The sequence below is a fragment of the Corylus avellana genome, chromosome 5 (assembly GCF_965113065.1).
Source record: "Corylus avellana chromosome 5, dhCorAvel1.hap1.2, whole genome shotgun sequence".
NCBI classification, from domain to species: domain Eukaryota; kingdom Viridiplantae; phylum Streptophyta; class Magnoliopsida; order Fagales; family Betulaceae; genus Corylus; species Corylus avellana.
In genome coordinates this window covers 16,218,020-16,237,258 of record NC_142494.1, presented here as the reverse complement: position 1 = coordinate 16,237,258, position 19,239 = coordinate 16,218,020, and the positions used below count along the sequence as shown (strand labels likewise).

The following is a 19,239-nucleotide window of genomic DNA, read 5'->3' as shown; positions in this document are numbered from 1 at the left end:
ATTAATATCAAATTTAATGATAATTTCAAAAGTCATATTAATTTTATAAAGTAAAAAAAAAATGATCTCTATCATTGCTTAAGTGGTATTAGGAATAGTTTAATTGTCATATACTATATATTGAGTAGTTTTAGGAGTAGGATAATTTTTAGTCTATAGTTCTTTATATGTGTGTTCCATAAAAAGAAAAAAGAAAAACATCTTTATAAATTGATATCATAGTTTGAAATTGATAAAATAATTAAATTTTACAAATGTGTTTCAGAAAAAGAAAAAGAAAAAGAAAAAGATCTTTTATTAATTGATATGATAGTTTGTAATTGATAAAATAATTTAGTATAAAGTTTAATTTGTCCCATCAATTTATGAGCTTATAAAGTCGTACTATTTCAAAAAATTTCTAACAAATTATAAGGACGACGTTTTGTTTTTATGACCATTTACGTGTTATAGAACATTGTCATTCTTATTACTATAATTTACAAAGAACATTCTTTGTTATCAACAACTCAACAACTTGTTGCAAGAAAATAATTATTATAAAATAATACTTAAAATAAAGAGATTTCAATAATATGTAATCATTATAATTGTGAAAAATATTAAAAAAGAACATTAACAAAAATATCAAGAGAATAATTTTGAGAATATTAAAGAGATCCTATCAATTAATCAAAGAATAGACATCTCATCGGAAGTATCAATACGACCAAAACACTTTTCTTTTTCCCTTTTTATAATCTACCCAACTTTTCATTTATTTTGGCAAAAAAAGATAAAAAAAAAACCTTTTTCATTTCTTCTTTTACAAGTTACTGAAAAAGATTATTATTATTCCGCACTACATGAAAGATAATATAAACCATCGATCACGTCGCAACCAGTAATTAATTAAGATTGACAGATGACGAGAGCAGAGCTCGTGTTCGTCCCTACCCCTGGAGTCGGTCACCTCGTATCATCAATCGAGTTTGCAAAGTGTTTGATTGAACGGGATGATCGTCTCTCCATCACCGTTCTCGTCATAAAGCCACCATTTGCGAACATCTTGGGTGCCTTCGTTCAATCAATCGCTGCCTCCCACATCCGCATAAAATGTATTCTTCTTCCCCCAGTAGATCCTCCTCCGGGAGAGGTTTTCCTCAGCTCTGTTGAAAAATTTGTCACCGATTTCATTGAAAGCTACAAATCCCATGTCAAAGAAGCTATCATCGGCAGCGTGTTATCCAATTCCATTCCGCTTGCCGGGTTGGTGGTGGATATGTTTTGCACCGCCATGATCGACGTGGCACACGAGCTCGGTGTGCCATCTTATGTGTACTACCCTAGTAATGCAGCCTTTCTTGGCTACATGCTCTACCTTCCGACCCGGCATGACCAGGTCGGTGTCGAGTTTAGTGAGTCGGATCCTGAGTCGTCCGTCATACCGAGTTATGTCAACTCGGTTCCTTCTAGCGCTTTGCCTTCATTCGCTTTCCACAAAGAAGGTGGGTACATCTCCATGGTCAATCATGGTAGAAAGTACAAAGAGGCCAACGGTATTCTCGTCAATTCGTTTCATGAGCTGGAATCCCATGCGTTCAGCTCGTTTTTGGCTGATGGGGTCCCTCCTGTTTACGGAGTTGGGCCGTTAATTAACCTCAAGGGTGAGATAAATTCGGAGGCGAATGAGGCGGAACATGAGAAGATCAGGAAGTGGCTCGACGATCAGCCTCCATCATCCGTGGTGTTCTTATGTTTTGGGAGCTGGGGGAGCTTCAGTGCGCCGCAGTTGAAGGAGACCGCGCTTGCGCTCGAGCGGAGTGGGCACCGGTTCATCTGGTCCGTGCGTTTGGATTCTTTGGAATCCCCACCAGGTGAGAAGGTTGCAGACCCGTCAGATAGGCCGAATCTCGAGGAGGTCTTACCCGTAGGATTCCTGGAAAGGACGAGAGAAATAGGAATGATATGTGGGTGGGCCCCACAAGTGGAGGTCCTGGCCCACAAGGCAATCGGAGGGTTCGTATCGCATTGTGGGTGGAACTCGATCTTGGAGAGCCTGTGGCATGGCGTGCCTATTGCCGCGTGGCCGATTTACGCGGAGCAGCAAATCAATTCCTTTCTGATGGTGAGGGATCTGGGTTTAGCTGTGGAGCTGAAATTGGATTATAGGCCCGGTGGTGAGGTTGTGGCGGCCGAGGAGATTGAAAAGGCAGTCAAGTGTTTGATGGACGGTGAGAGTAAGGTGAGGAAGAGGGTGAAAGAGATGAGTGAAAAGAGTAGGAAGGCTGTAGTGAACGGCGGATCTTCTTTTGCTTCAATTGGACGGTTGATTGAGAGTATGCTGGGAAACAATGTTGAATCGACGTTGTAGTGAAAGATTGATGCACCTTTTCAACTTTCAAGGTTTTCTCTTTCTGTTTTTTTCCTTTATCAATGCATCGTAATTAGCATCGGTGTTAAAGCTGGTACCATAAGTTTAGCATGATAATTGATCCATGTTTATCTTCAACGTTAATGGTTACAATGGATAAGGTGTACTTTATCGATGGATTTGCTCAAAAAATAAGAGATTCAGGATACCTAGTTTTCCCATCAAAAATTTCATCATTTCAGATCATTTAATCCAACAGCCACTAACAAGCCTCTTGTTCCACTCAAAGTAAAATAATAAAATAAATAATTAAAAATATATGGGGTGGTTGGCACCCCATTTTCCCCTAGGCAACCCCCAACTGGTCTTACGGGGTGGCTTCGGCCACCCCCTAGGGCCCTAGGGGTGGTTCGGCCATCCCTTATGGGCAAACCCATAAATCAATTCTTTTTTTGGATTTGGCTCTAGTGTCTGGCCAAACCACCCTCAAGGGCCATGGAGCCACCCTCAACTGGCCCTTGGCCACCCCCATGGCTGAGCTGGGGCGGCCGCCCACCCCTATGGGAAAAATGGAGTGGCTAGCTACTCCATATTTTTTAATTATTTATTTTATTATTTTGTTTTACATTTAATTTTTTAAATGAAAATAATATTTTATTATTTTATTTTGAGCAGAACACGTGACTTGTTGGATGAGACTGAATGGTCAGGATTGATAAGAATTTTAGTGGACAATTTTCCGACTATTGCTAGAATAGTATGAAAAGTCCACATGCTGCTCTTCAATTTGTTCCATCCAAACTATTGATGGATTCAATGTCTCTTATAAACTATGAGAATTTGTGGATATCATCCAAAGCTAGCAAAAAGACAATTTCTAAATCTAAATTTGGGTGTCACAATTAAAATTAAAGGAAAAGTACACATATTTCTCAAACTAGGCATTGCAAATGTCCTCACAAATTACAATTGAGTCAATATCCTTTATAAGACTCGTAAAAAGATAAACATGACCATAATAATTTTTTAATAAAAAAACTCTTATAAATTAAAAAAATAAAAGAAAAAAAAAACTAAAAACCTTAAATTGAAAAAAATATAAAAAAAAGGGTGGTCCCTCTAGTGTCACTCCATGAATGATGTAGCTTATAAAATCACTACTTGTTCAAAATTTAATAATATTCAATCACAAGCTCTATGGTAATTTTATAAGCTACATCACTTTTAGAATGACACAAGAGTGACTTCTAGTATTATTCGGTTTTCGAACCTCCCATGAAACTAATGGGGTCGCCTTCATATTGTTTTTGATTGCCTTTTCTATATATATATTGTTTTTTTTTTGGAAATTATATATAAACTCCTTAGGTCAACGCGTCTTCATTAAAAACTCCCTAGGTATTTTTTTTTTTTTTCGGAAATTGACTCCCTGAGTCAATTGAAACAACAATAAACTCCTTACCGTAAAAATTTTTTAACAGCCGTTAGGCCACTCAAAACTTCCCGTTTTACCTGATTAAAATATTAATTTTTTATTAATTTAATTTAAAAAATTAAATCTTAAAAAAAAAAATAAAATTGAAGGGTGGCCAGGGATGGCCGTAAGCCGTAAGCCACCCCAGAGGTGGTTTGCCCACCCCTGGGGTGGCTTGCGGCCAAACCTAGGCCACCCCAAACCACCAATGGGATGGCTCGAGCCACCCCTTGGGTAGTTTGGGGTGGCTCGCGGCCACCCCATTAGGGGTTTGGGGTGGTCCGCACGCCACCCCTCCACCCATGGGGTGGCTTACGATCACCCCATAGGGGTTGGGGGGGTGGCCAAGGTTGGCCCCGCCACCCCTGGCCACCCTTCAAATTTTATTTTATTTTTTAAAGATTTAATTTTTTAAATTAAATTAATAAAAAATTAATATTTTAATATGGTAAAATGTGGAGTTTTGAGTGGCCTAACGGCTGTTAAAAATTTTTTATGGTAAAGAATTATTATAGTCTCGATTGACCTAGAGAGTCAATTTTCGAAAAAAAAAAAAATACTTTAGGAGTTTTTAATGAAGGCGCATTGACCTAAGGAATTTATATATAATTTTTCCTTTTTTTTATTAATTTAAGGTTGCTTTTTTTTTTTTTTTTTTTTTTAAAGATATTTTTGTCTTTAGGAAAACATTGACATTTAATTTGTAGTTTAGGTAGGATATTGACATTATTGATAATTTGGAAGGACGTTGACAATGTAGCAGTAGTTTGAGAGAGTATATCTATTTTTTCTCTAAATTTAATTGTTTAGGACCAAAATGAGAAAATAGGATAAGTCAAGGGTATAATCGAGAAAACGGTTCAAAGGCGAGGGACGAATTTGGCCCATCATTTTAAGAATTCAAAGTAACGGTAACTTTCTGACTCTTGTTCCTCTCCTATTTGCTGCTTAAAAACGTGAAAAAAAGAAAAAAAAAAAGAAAGAAAAAACCACGACAAAAGTCAGCTTTCAATCATCAAAGAAAAGAAAGCAACAAACTGTCAAACCAAAAGAAAATAAAACGGCAGGGACTCGAAGGACCAAAATGAGAAAACAGGATAGGCTATGGGTAAAATCGAGAAATCTGTTCAAAAGCGAGGGACGGATTCGGACATTTGGGAGAACTCTTCGGACATCATCTACTTTAAGTAGGGGTGTCAAGCCGGTTACGGTTAGCAATTATTGTCAATAACTGCTAGCCGCTAACCGTCTTAGCGATTAATAGATTTCACTAACCGCAATCGCTAACCGCCTAGCGGTTAATGGTTAGCAGTTAATCGTCGGTTAGCGGTTAGTGAAATAGATAACCGCCCGCTAACCGCTTTTTTAAAATCGAGTTTTTTTTTTTTTTGGGTTTTTTGGGCGTTTTGGGGCTTTTTAGGCCTTTTTGGTTTACATTAATACTTAAAATTAGAGAGTGACCTCACAAGTTGGCAGCCCATCACTCTACGGCATTGAAAAGTTGAAACTAGGGCCGTTAAGAGAGCAAGCCGCTCGCGAGTGAGATTAGGCTCGGCTCGCATAAGCTTGGTTCATGCTCGACTTGAATATTAAATGAAGCATTTTGTGAACACGAATCATGGCTTGAATATTAAACGAAGCTAGCTCTGCTCGACTCGGCTAAGCTCGTGAGCGTATAAAACTCGAATTGGTAGTATTCACATAATTCCTCATATTAATATTAAAAATTGATGATTTTTTTTTTTATTATTTTTTTTTCTAATAGCATCATTTTACAATAAAATAATGCATATCTTTTCTCTTCGAAACTAAGTGCTTTGCTGTATTGACTCGGGTTCCATAGTCCGCTCGCCAGACTAAGCAAATGCTCATATGGAAGCTGGCTTCTTGAGCCGTTTAAGAATACTTGAAGTTTAATTTTATAATAAAAAAATAAATTAATAAATTAAATTAAATATAAGAGCTAGCTCATGAACTGGCTCGGCTCGTCTTGACTTATTATAAGTTCGAACTTGAGCTCAATTTTTTAGCTCGTCCTTAAGCTCGGCTCGAGTTCAAGTAAAATTTAAACATGGCAAGCCCAAACAAAAAAAGCTCGCTCAAGCTTGACTCATTTACACCCCTAATTGAAACCAACGACTTAGAGATTTCCAGCCAATTACTTGACGTTATAAGTGACCCAATCAAAGATAACCTACCATATTAGACAAATTGTTCAGAGAACTTTTTTTTTTTGTTTTTTTTGGGTATCTTTTCATATTCTAGGAATCTTTTTCCTTTCAATTGACATGCCGTGCATGTGGTCCAACAAATAATTGCAATGGTTGCGTCATCAGTGACCTATTCAAAAGATGTATGTTATATTATAAATTATTATTTATTTATTCTATACTTTATCAGAACGTAATTATAATAATATCTGATTGAGAATCAATGATAATAAGAGATAATAGGAATAGCAGGTACTCCTTCAAGTTCAGTTGAATTATAATTTAACTAAGAGAAAATTACAGTTTATCCCCTAAAGTTGTCAGCGATTTGCAATTCCGCCTCCTAAGTTTTAATTTTTGCAATCCACCCCCCTAAAGTTTCAATTTTTTGCAATTCAGGCATTCCGTCAGTCAAAGCCGCTGTGACTGACGGAACAGTGATCACGTGCGACGCACGTGATCACTTTATGCGGTTTTGTGCCCAAAATACCCTTATCAAGTGGTTACACCCTAACCCACGCCCCGACCCTGCTGACCCAACCCCCAACCCAACCCAGACTTAAACTTAGTTAAAACAGCAAATAAACAAAACTGAAAAGGTTTGGAAAAACCCGGCACGCACGAGGGAGGGGAGGACGTTGCTGAGTCACGAGCGAAAGGGACTCGAGAGAGGTAGAACCCACCTCAGACAGCCACGTGACAAGCTACCCGACACCCACTCGAGATCAACCCAAAGTTTGGAGCTTTGTGCATTTGTGTACGACGAGGTAAGTTTTTGCCCTTATTTGATTCGTAAATTTACACCGAAATGTGTAGTATCGTTCTAGGGTTTTTCGTAAATTGGGGTTTTCTTGAGGGGTTTTTTAATTTGGTTATCCCTAACTCTGTGATGTTGATTTATTGTTAACAAATTTTTGTTTTCTATTGTATATTGATTTATTGCAACATTGGGTGAACATGGTTGTTTGTGTTGGAACAAAAATGGTCCCCAAAGTGTATAATGTTGTCGTGCGAATAAAAGTGGTCCCCAAAGTGGATAATCTTGTCCTGTGAACAAAAGTGGTCCCCAAAGTGTATAATCTTGTTGGATTTAGAATTTTAACTGACTTACTATGAAAGTAGGGTTTTCGGTAAATTGGGGTTTTTGTGAGATGATAAATGTTTAGGGTTTTAAAATAATTCCGTAATTTTGTTCATCCTTTTCCCAATAAACCATTAGAGTTTGGCATGGGGTTTGGTGGTTATGGATGAAGGTTGTCTCTTTCCTTTTTCTTTTTATTAATCAAGTGAGATATTTGGATTTGAAAGTAGAAGGAAATAATAACATGTTTGAAAAAAAATTAAAAAATGGTTTGGTTTGATTACAATGACCCTATGCAACTAATCCCTCATCAATTTCTCTTTCTTCGCACTTCACTCTTAGGGCTTTTTATTTCATGGTTTCTTGTGTGTATTAATATCACATGTACTTCTATATCCGTTCCACATCTGCATTTTTAATGGTTCTTATGAGAACAACAAGCTCAATAATAGTCCACATAGAATGGATAAATTATAATGGTAGTCATAGATGTTAAATTTCACATAAATTATTTTCTTGTATGTGTGTATGTAGTTGCAGTGACCCACGCAGGAGCATGTGAATGCATCCGCCCATGTTCTTTAAGAGACTATTTATTGGCTTGATTGATTAACATGCCGACATGAAACCTTCCAGCCAACTGTCTAAACTTTTTGGGTAGAATTTATTTTATTACTTTCTCTACAAGTGGTATTAACATAGGTCTGGCTTAAAAAATTATAGAGGGCTTCTTAGTTCTTAACTTCTTTTCTTATGTTCGTAGAATGTGGTGCCTAGTAATACGTCCCCCAATTTAACTTATGCTCTAGAATATGAGTAATTAATATTATACCTTTATCTTACTATGCCGACATGGCAGGGCCTAGTAGTCATTATATATGTATATGTATGTCTATAGAAATACTACTTGAAAATTATGTAGTTTGAGGTAATTAAGAGTTTTGAGACCCTCTATTTGAAGAACCATTTAAAAGGAAATAATATCATGTTTGAAAAAAAATTAAAAAATGGTTTGGTTTGTTCAGGTTTAGTTGGAGCTTAGTGTGTTGGTTGATCAACTTGGGGGACGATTAGCATCAACTTAGCATAAATCGGTTTCTAGTGACGGTTTTATTTCTGTAGCTTATAGTCTATTGAATAAGATATTTTGTTAATGTTGCCTACATGTATCATGCTGACCACTTGAATTCTCTATGTACTTCTTCTTCTTTTTTTCTTTATTCTTTTTTGTTCCCGGCCAAATTTTAAAGACAAACTTCACTTAAGCTACAGGTCGATATCTCAATAATCTTTTCCTTCTAATTTGACCTTCTTCTTCTTTTTTTTTTTGTCAAAAAAAAAAAAATATTAAAATTGGGTAATGTTGTCATATATTTAATCCCACCCATGCATGTTTGCAAGTGAGATAATTGTTTGCAATGGAGATAGTTGGGTAATTTTGTTCATCTGTTCATCTATTTCCCAGTAAAAGAATTCTCCCTCTTCCTATATTGTTTGATCCTGTTTAGAAAATTCAACTTTTTGGGAGGATATCATTTAATGCACTATTATTATTATTATTATTATTATTATTATTTTTAAAAAGGGATGCATATCTTTTCTTACGTTTAGATCTAGTCTTCTTGTTCATATTTCTACCTAATCAAATCATGCCATGCAAGATGCATCAATTTCCATCCTTTGCAGCATTCAGTATAAACTACAAAAATAGATACAAAAATTTAAGATATTCAAATCTCAATCATTATTTTAAAATTAAATGATAGACATTTTGGATTGAACAATATTTAGTATTTCATTAATAAATAGTGATAAATAATAAGATAAAATCTATACCATTTAGGTCTTTTGAGCTAGAGGTTTCAATAAGTGCGATTTAGGGGTATTGGTTAAAATCATTTAATTAGGTAAGTTTCCTCCCTTTTTTTTTTCTCCTTTTCTTTCTAATGTAATTGACTAAGCTTGACTATTCTATTATGCATGTCTATATTTTGACAGATTTCGCTTTAATTAGTAATCGGCTACATAATCAAATCAGATTCCATGCAATGTTGAAAATCATTTACTCTAACAGTCAATGTAGTATTATAACTCATATTATTGATGGGACACTCCAATTTACGTCATGTGCACACAAGACACCACGCTACACAATCCTAACCCTAACAAATATTTGAATTATCACTTGGTTGTATTGCTTCCAAAATATTTGCATGTATTTTTAGGGTTTGAGCTTAGATTTGCATAACTTCATTCTTAAGCAATGATTATATTTGTAAACTTATTTAAAGCCGCTTCTCATACATTTTATTCATTAATTTTGTAGATTGTCTTTGAATCTAGTGTTCGAGGTTAGGTATGGCGGTAGATTCGACAGAAGTTGTGGTTGCAATTACGTGGGGGGAGAAGTTACTGTTCATGGTGAAGGGTATGATCCTGACACCTTGTCTTTTTTTGAGCTTGAAGATATTTGTAAAGACTACGGTTACAAGCCAGGGGATCTAATATACTTCAGAGAACCTGATAAGACGTTAATGGGTGGTTTGCATTTAATCAGCTCTGATGCCGACGTATTGTTCATGGTTGGTTGCCATAAAGGGCAATATATTGTTCATTTGTATGTTGTGTGTTTTGGGGAGGGTCAGGGTGATGTTCATGATTATGAAGGAGAAGATGATGATGAAGAGGAGGGAAGGGTTGATTACAATGACCCTTGGTGGAAAGGCAAACTCAGTGATGATGAGGATTTATTTGATGTAGATGTTGACGTAGGCGATACTGGGACTGAAGCAACCGGAGCAGGAACTAGTGAAGCTGGAACTGTTGGTGATGGTGATGGTGATGGCGGTTATGACAATGAGGGTGAGGAGGAAGAAATAGGTGATGAAGAAGATGGGAACCATGGTGAGGCCCACAGAACTGATGCTTCTATTAGGTCCGAAAGTGGGCGTAAGAAAAATGAAAAATTTGAAGAAGTAGATGATGATGACACAAACTCTGAAATGGCTAGAAGTGACATATTGGAGTCACCACCCAGTAGTGATGAGGAAGCTAAAGGGACATCTACAAAAACGCCCGAATTTCAGCGAGTGGACCTAGTTAACCCAGAGCTGCATCTCTACATGACTTTCCCAAATATACAAACATTTCGAGAAGCTGTTAAAGAATACAATCTTTTGAGGGGCAAGGAAATTAGGTTCAAAAAGAATGAAAGAAGAAAGTCTATTGTTGTGTGTAGGGATGACAAGTGTCAGTACCGAGTATATGCAAGGCAGGTTTCTGATGAACAAACATTTCAGATAAGATCTGTGCAGCCTAAACATGTGTGTGGTAGGCAATACAAGAACTCCATTGTGAACTCAACTTGGATATCGAACAAGTTGATTGAGAAGTTTCGAATTCAGCCGAATATGCCCATGAATGTCATACAACATGAAGTGAAGGAGAAGTGGAAAGTGGATGTGAGTCCAAGTATGATGTACAGGGCTAGGGCCAAGGCATGTCAAAAAATATACGGGAAGCTTGAAGACCAATATGGTCACCTGTGGGATTATTGCGAGACATTGAGACAAACGAACAGGGGAAGCTGTATGATGATGAAGGTTGACAGGCCAAACCCAAATGTGCTTCCAAAGTTTGGAAGGCTGTATTTTTCTCTTGCTACAATGAAGAAGGGATTTCTGGATGGTTGTAGGCCTGTCATAGGGGTGGATGGATGCTTCTTGAAAGGGTCATTCAAGGGACAACTGTTAGCTGCTGTTGGAAGGGATGGGAATAATAATATGTACCCAATCGCATTTGCTGTTGTCGAAGCTGAGACCAAGGACTCTTGGACATGGTTTTTGGAAACCCTAGTGTCCGAATCTTGGAGTGCATGCAGACCAACATTTATTTCGGATAGACAAAAGGTAAGTTATGTTACATTTAATTTTTGCTCATAATTTTCAAATCACACTTAAACAAATTTGTTAAATAATTTTATTATTTTGGTCATTTTTTCATGCATTATGAATTTGTTGTGCAGGGTCTCATGCCAGCTTTAGAGTCTGTGCTTCCAACGGCGGATCATCGAATTTGTGTTAGGCATCTGTATGCCAACTTCAGAGACTTGGAGGGCCATAAAGGATTGGCATTGAAAGAGCAGTTATGGGCTGCAGCAACCGCATACACTGAACATGAGTTTACAACTCATATGGAAGAATTGAAGAAACTTAGTAAGGATGCATACGATTACTTGAACAAGCTTGACCCCAGTGGGTGGTCTCGGGCTTGGTTTAATGAAGCTCCAAGGTGTGAGTTGCTGGTGAACAATATCTGTGAGTGTTTCAACTCATACATCCTCAAGGCTCGTGACAAGCCTATTTTGACAATGTTGGAAATGATAAGAAAAAAGTTGTTGAGGAGATATCAGGCTAAGAGGGAAGGGATTGCGAAGTTGACAGGGAGGTTGTGCCCTAGGATTGTGCAAAAATTGGAGGCAATTGGGTTGGATGCAATGGACTGCATTGCAACCTATGCTGGTAATGGAATGTTTGAGGTTTTTGCTCCCAGCAACAAACAGTATGTGGTAGACCTACGTAGAAGATGATGTGGTTGCAGGCAATAGGAAATCACTGGAATCCCCTGTCCCCATGCATTTGCTACTGTACTCTATGATTGTGGGAATCCGGAGGACTATGTTGATGAATGCTACACAATCGAGACGTACAAGAAGGCATATGCACCAATAATTTACCCAATGCCTAGTGAGGAACAATGGATAAAGACCAGACATGATCATTTGGAACCACCTACAATTAGAGTGGCCCCCGGGAGACCAAAGAGGTTAAGAAAGAGGGCTCCTAATGAGAGTAGGGACCCCAAAAATCCTAACCGAATTAGGAAATTTGGAGCAAGGATGAGATGTGCGAAGTGTACTGGTTTGGGTCACAATAAGAGGAGCTGTCCACTTAATCAATCTTCAGGAAGTCAACTTAATACCCCCCCTACAGCAAGTATAAGTGTTATTCAGCCCTATTAAATCGTCCTTAATATATAACCTGGTTTTAACTAGCTTGTTTTAGACTTTGTATGACATGCTAATATTTGTTTCCAATTTTTTATGCAGTCACAAAGTGTTGGGTCCAATACTCGAACAACTGGTAAAAGCAAGGCACGTGTTGTGGGCAAGGTAGACATTTTTAGGCGTTTGCACTGCCATTTTTTTACGGTTTGTAGGCAAATGTAGTCACTTGACAATTGTTACATTTGATGTTAGCAGAAAGCTAAGGCGGTGAAAAGTAGTGACAGTGGTGGTCCCAGCCAGTCATCAAATGCAGTAAAGGTACTTAGAAATTATGTTGTTTTAGTAGTAGGTTTTCTCATACCCAACGCATAATGGGTATATTTTTATTAGTTCATAATTTGTTCTTACTTTCTATGGTATTGTTTAGAATAAAGAGGACTTGAACAAGAACAATACACCATCTGGGTCAACCACTGGTCCACAAGCATCCACCATACTCAAGGTACTTAACTATATGATAGCCGTCTTTACTTTGTACATTTATTCACCTAAACCCTAAGATGACATATAACATCTTTGCTACCATCTAGTACTTATTTATTTTGTATTATATATATATATATATATATATTTTTTCATTTGTTGTTTTTGCAGAAGGGTAAGGGGAAAGTTCAGCCTACACATGCTCCACGTGGATTTGTAATCCCCAGACTTGTTGATGAAAGAGAGCACACACCTCCCCCTGGATTTGGAGCTGAAAGAGGAGCAACACCTCCACTTGTTGAGGACAAAAATACCGATCTCGCCCCCTTTGAACCCGGGATAGGAATTACCTTACCTGCAACATGGGGCAGGGTGGAAGGTACAGAAGATGCCCTTGAAATTCTTGTAATGGTCACAGGAGGTCCTGCATCAAGGACTCGTACATCTGATAGGATTAGAGGTATTTTCCGTAGTATACTGACCCGAGCTCCTGTACATATTGACCTCATTGAAGAGGTCCCCGTTGGAATCCAACCTTCATATACAGGGCCTAGAACTAGAGGTGGTGGAACTAGACGGAAAACTATGGGTGGTGAACCTAGAAGGGCTAAAATGGGGAGGGGATTTGCAATTCGAGGTGGTGGAGGCAGAGGTGGTGTAGGCATTGATGTTGCAGGCAGAGGTGGGGTAGGCATAAGTATTGCAGACAGAAGTGGTGCAGGCAAAGGTGGTATAGCTGCACCTACTACTGCTGCACCTCCTCATGCTGATGGTACTGTAGCAAAGTCTGATAATATCGCAAAGTTGAAAGGAAAACGCATTGCAACAACAGTAGAAAAGGGTATTGAAATTATGGAAGCCAAGAGAAAACGGCTCAATCCACAATGGAAGCCGTAAAGTCATGGACAATTAGCCTTATGTGTTTTTTGTGGTTTTGATATGTTTCATTTTTTGGTAATGTGTATGGATAACAATATATGTGATTTTCATTTGTAATGTGTATGGATAACAATATATGTGGTTGGTTGTTGGATATATGTTTGAATAACAACATATGTGGTAGGAAGTTGGTAATGTGTTGCAGATAAGTTTTGACTTGGTTGGAAGTAGGTTGGAAATGTGGACATTTTTTATGGAAATTCTGGATGTATTGTAGGCTTAATTATTTGTTGAAGATTATTTTATGTTTTCGATGTTTTCCTTTTCCGTTTCCATGATTTATAGTGTTATTGGGACTCGTTTTAAGTCATTTTTGCTTTAGATTTGCGTATTTGAAATGATTATTTGTAGGGTTATGCACAAGGTTGGGGTTGGTGTTGGTTGATGATCTATCTCACGCTAAGTCATAACAATCTTGGCTTTGCATTTGGTGGTTTTAAATGATTGTATTATTGAATTTTCATAATATATGCCTGCAAGATCCGTGGGCGTGCTTGTGTGATTATGTTGGCCCATGGACCAGAATATCTTAAAAGACTACAAAATTACTGCTTGGTTACCAAATTGTGCACTGATAAACTAAGATCAATTATCGAAGGCTTTTTTTGGTTGATGTTTTTGTACCTATGCCACAAATCTAAGATGTGGTGAAGTTGATTTGTATCTCATGTCTTTCATAATGGGTATAGATTTTCATAATTCTCAACTCGGTTGTGGAATTAAAGGTTTTCCTTTTCAATTATTTGCAAGTTGGTAGTGGAATTGTCAAGCACGTTCGTTACAATTTTCTAGTAAATCGTCATTATAACACCCATTTAAATTATAAAGGCCGAGGAGAATTTTTTTAATAAGGTGCACCAATTGTAATGATAAATGTTATTTTTAAAAGGTAAAAAATAAAACTCAAAATACCCAAGTGACATGCCATACACGCAATTCATGTATACATAAAACAGGAAATTACAGTCATAGCAACTAATAAATTCATTAAAAAGTACATTACATTTCAAATAAGCTTCTACAATTACACGGCTCTAAAACGTACGGCATTGTGCTCCCACAATTACTTATGTTACAAAATACCACATTGTGCTCCCAAAATAACACAAACATAAAAAAACACAATGTCATCTCAAAATTACATAGACCTCAGTTCAACTTCAAACGGCCAAGCTTGCATTCATACGGACCACTTGAAGTGTATCTAAACAATAAAACGAAAATGACACTTAAACAAATTACCCAGGAACACGCAAGAATTGTTTGGTAATTCTTCTTAACTGCATGGAGTTTGATCTCCCCAATCTCTACTTCGTTATGATACCGAGCAATTTCTTTATCCATTTCTACCTTCAAACACAGATTTTCTCTCTCCATTTCTACCTTCACCTTACTGACTTCAACTTGAACCATGTCTTCACACCGCTTTGCTTCTGACAACAATTTTTGGTGCTTTCGCCAGAACCAAGTTCCAACCCTTTTACATTTCGCACACAGCTCAGGATCAACTCATTCAAAGTAACCACAATCTCAGTTGATCTATAAAATAGTAAACAAATATTAATCACCAATCTAAACACATACAATATTACACATACCCATTTTTTTATAGTTACATATAAAATAGGTAAATGGTTAAGTTTTTTTTTTTTTTTTTTTTTTTTTTTTTTTTTTTTTTCGACGCTACACTATCGAATATGATAGTGTAGTTGAAAAACCATTACACATAAAATTTGATACCTAAACCCTAAACCATTACACAAGCATCGCGCCTAACCATTATATATAAAATTTTAAAAGGCATAAACCTTATAGATGCTCTTATATATTGACAATAGAAGCCATGCGCGAGAAGTATGGCATGTTCAAACTCTAAACCCTAAACAAATTATAACAAATAACTAAACCCTAAAATAACCCAACAAAGAACCCACAACCATCACTACTCAACTTAAACATACATAACCACCAACGAAAATTAAAACCATAAACAAGAAATTATCAATACTTACCCTAAACCCTAAAGAACACCCTACAAAAATTACAACCATAAACAAGAAATGGATAAAGAGTTTGAAGAACTTGCCCAAATTTTGGTTTTCAACCATTACACAAGCATCACACCTAAACAAATTATAACAAATAACTAAACCCTAAAATAACCCAACAAAGAACCCACAACCATCACTACTCAACTTAAACACACATAACCAACAACGAAGATTAAAACCATAAACAAGAAATTATCAATACTTACCCTAAACCCTAAAGAACACCCTACAAAAATTACAACCATAAACAAGAAATTACGTGTTTGAAGAACTTGCCTAAATTTTCGCAACACTCATCATAAACATAAAATGTGCCTTGTAATTTTCGTAACCCACAAACCTCCTCCCGAAATTGTGCTCTGTTTGAGCTGTTTTTACAACCATCGGCCGCTTACAGTAACAAAGCCTCTGCGGTGAAGATGAAGCTCCAGAACTTGAGGTATACTCCATCATTTCTCTCTCTCTTCGCAATAAATCAATATACAATAGAAAATAAAAATTTGTTAACAATAAATCAGCATCACAAAGTTAGGGATAACCAAATTAAAAACCCCCTCAAGAAAACCCCAATTTACGAAAAACCCTAGAACGATACTACACATTTCGGTGTAAATTTACGAATCAAATAAGGGCAAAAACTTACCTCGTCGTACACAAATGCGCAAAGCTCCAAACTTTGGGTTGATCTTGAGTGGGTGTCGGGTAGCTTGTCGCGTGGCTGTCGGAGGTGGGTTCTACCTCTCTCGGGTCCTTTTCGCTCGTGACTCAGCAACGTCCTCCCCTCCCTCGTGCGTGCCGGGTTTTTCCAGACCTTTTCAGTTTTGTTTATTGGCTGTTTTAACTAAGTTTAAGTCTGGGTTGGGTTGGGTTGGGGGTTGAGTCAGTAGGGTCGGGGCGTGGGTCAGTTGGGTTTGGGCGTGGGCCAGCTGGGTTTGGGCGTGGGTCAAGGTGTAACCACTTGATGGGGGTATTTTGGGCACAAAACCGCATAAAGTGATAACGTGTGTCGCACGTGATCATTGTTCCGTCAGTCACAGCGGCTTTGACTGAAGGAATGCCTGAATTGCAAAAAATTGAAACTTTAGGGTGGTGGATTGCAAAAATTGAAACTTTGGAGGTGGAATTGCAAATCGCTGACAATTTTGAGGGGGTAAACTATAATGTTCCCTTTAACTAAATTCTTTCAAAACGTTAAGAAAACCCAATAATTGGATATGAGAATCTCGGTTGTGGGAATCAAACTAATATTCTAGTGTTTATCTAACCATAAGGGACCATGTATTATAAATTGGAGTTAATGCGGCTATATACCATCTTCTATTTTTTCAAAGTTAATGTAGCTTTTAAAAGTATCATTATATCAAAATTTAATAGGAATTAATTTCAAATCTAATGATAATTTTAAAAGTCACATCAATTTTGTAAAGAAAAAAACATGGCCCCTATCTTTGCTCATGTGGTATTAGGAATAGTTTAATTGTCATATACTATATATTGAGTAGTTTTAGGAGTATGATAATTTTTACTCTTTTACTCTATAGTTATTTATAAGTGTGTTCCCTAAAAAGAAAAAGAAAAACATCTTTATAAATTGATATCATTGTTTGAAATTGATAAAATAATTAAGTAGCTTTTACATGTGCGTTACAGAAAAAGAAAAAGAAAAAGTAACTTTTATTTTTTAATTTTTTTAATTTTTTATGACCATTTACGGGTTATAGAAAAAGTAACTTGTTCTAAGACAATAATTATTATAAAATAATACTTAAAATAAAGAGATTGCAATAATATCTAATTATTATAATTATGAAAAATATTAAAAAAAACATTAACAAAAATATCAAGAGAATAATCAATAATTTTGAGAATATTAAAGAGATCCTATCAATTAGGCAAAGAGTAGACATCTCATCCGAAGTATCAATACGACCATAACACTTTTCTTTTTCCCTTTTTATAATCTACCCACCTTTTAATTTATTTTGGCCAAAAAAAAAAAAAAAAAAAACCTTTTTCATTTCTTCTTTTACAAGTTATTGAAAAAGATTATTATTATTCCGCACTACATCAAAGATAATATAAAAGGGGGACCATCGATCACGTCGCAACAAGTAATTAATTAAGATTGACAGATGAAGAGAGCAGAGATGGTGTTCGTCCCTGCCCCTGGAGTCGGTCACCTCGTATCCCTAATCGAGTTTGCAAAGTGTTTGCTTGAACGGGATGATCGTCTCTCCATCACCGTTCTCGTCATAAAGCCACCATTGGCGAACATCTTGGATGCCTTCATTCAATCAATCGCTGCCTCCCACACCCGCATAAAATGTATTCTTCTTCCCCCAGTAGATCCTCCTCCGGGAGAGGTTTTCCTCAGCTCTCTGGAAAAATTTTTCACCGATTTCATTGAAAGCCACAAATCCCATGTCAAAGAAGCTATAATCAGCAGTGTGTTATCCAATTCGATTCCGCTTGCTGCGTTGGTGGTGGATATTCTTTGCAGCGCCATGATCGACGTGGCACATGAGCTTGGTGTCCCATCTTATGTGTTCTTCCCTAGTAACGCAGCCTGTCTTGGCTTCTTGCTCTACATGCCGACACGGCATGACCAGGTTGGAATCGAGTTTAGTGAGTCGGATCCTGAGTCAGTCATGCAGAGTTATGTCAATCCGGTTCCTTCTAGCGTTTTGCCTACATTCGCTTTCCACAAAGAAGGTGGGTATATCTCCATGGTTTACCATGGTAGAAAGTGCAAAGAGGCCAACGGTATTCTCGTCAATTCGTTTCATGAGCTGGAATCCCATGCGTTCAGCTCGTTTTTGGCTGATGGGATCCCTCCTGTTTACGGAGTTGGGCCGTTGATTAACCTCAAGGGTGAGATAAATTCGGAGGCGAATGAGGCGGAACATGAGAAGATCAGGAAGTGGCTCGACGATCAGCCTCCATCATCCGTGGTGTTCTTATGCTTTGGGAGCTTGGGGAGCTTCAGTGCGCCGCAGTTGAAGGAGACCGCGCTTGCGCTCGAGCGGAGTGGGCACCGGTTCATCTGGTCCGTGCGTTTGGAATCCCCGCCAGGTGAGAAGGTTGCAGCGCCGTCGGATAGGCCGAATCTCGAGGAGGTCTTACCCGTAGGATTCCTGGAAAGGACGAGAGAAATCGGAATGATATGTGGGTGGGCCCCACAAGTTGAGGTCCTGGCCCACAAGGCAATCGGAGGGTTCGTATCGCATTGTGGGTGGAACTCGATCTTGGAGAGCCTGTGGCATGGCGTGCCTATTGCCGCGTGGCCGATTTACGCGGAGCAGCAAATCAATTCCTTTCAGATGGTGAGGGATCTGGGTTTAGCTGTGGAGCTGAAAATGGATTATAGGCGCGGTGGTGAGGTTGTGGCGGCGGAGGAGATTGAAAAGGCAGTCAAGTGTTTGATGGACGGTGAGAGTGAGGTGAGGAAGAGGGTGAAAGAGATGAGTGAAAAGAGTAGGAAGGCGGTAGTGAACGGCGGATCTTCTTTTGCTTCAATTGGACGGTTGATTGAGAGTATGCTGGGAAACAATGTTGAATCAACCTTGTAATGAAAGATTGATGCACCTTTTCAACTTTCAAGGTTTTCTCTTTCTGTTTTTTTCCTTTATCAATGCATCCTAAT

The 19,239-nt window shown here is 37.7% G+C and overlaps 2 protein-coding genes across 2 annotated transcripts; both read left to right on the top strand.

Moving 5' to 3' along the window:
- Positions 1-870: 870 nt before the first annotated feature.
- LOC148585845 (UDP-glycosyltransferase 71K1-like) lies at positions 871-2,514 on the top strand. The gene has a single exon (XM_088516509.1). It carries the CDS (start codon positions 905-907, stop codon positions 2,351-2,353), a length of 1,449 nt encoding a protein of 482 aa, XP_088372635.1. The 5' UTR covers positions 871-904; the 3' UTR covers positions 2,354-2,514.
- A 15,157-nt stretch (positions 2,515-17,671) lies between these two features.
- LOC132181259 (anthocyanidin 3-O-glucosyltransferase 2-like) lies at positions 17,672-19,239 on the top strand. Its single transcript, XM_059594388.2, has one exon. The coding sequence runs from the start codon at positions 17,729-17,731 to the stop codon at positions 19,163-19,165; it is 1,437 nt and encodes a 478-aa protein (XP_059450371.2). The 5' UTR covers positions 17,672-17,728; the 3' UTR covers positions 19,166-19,239.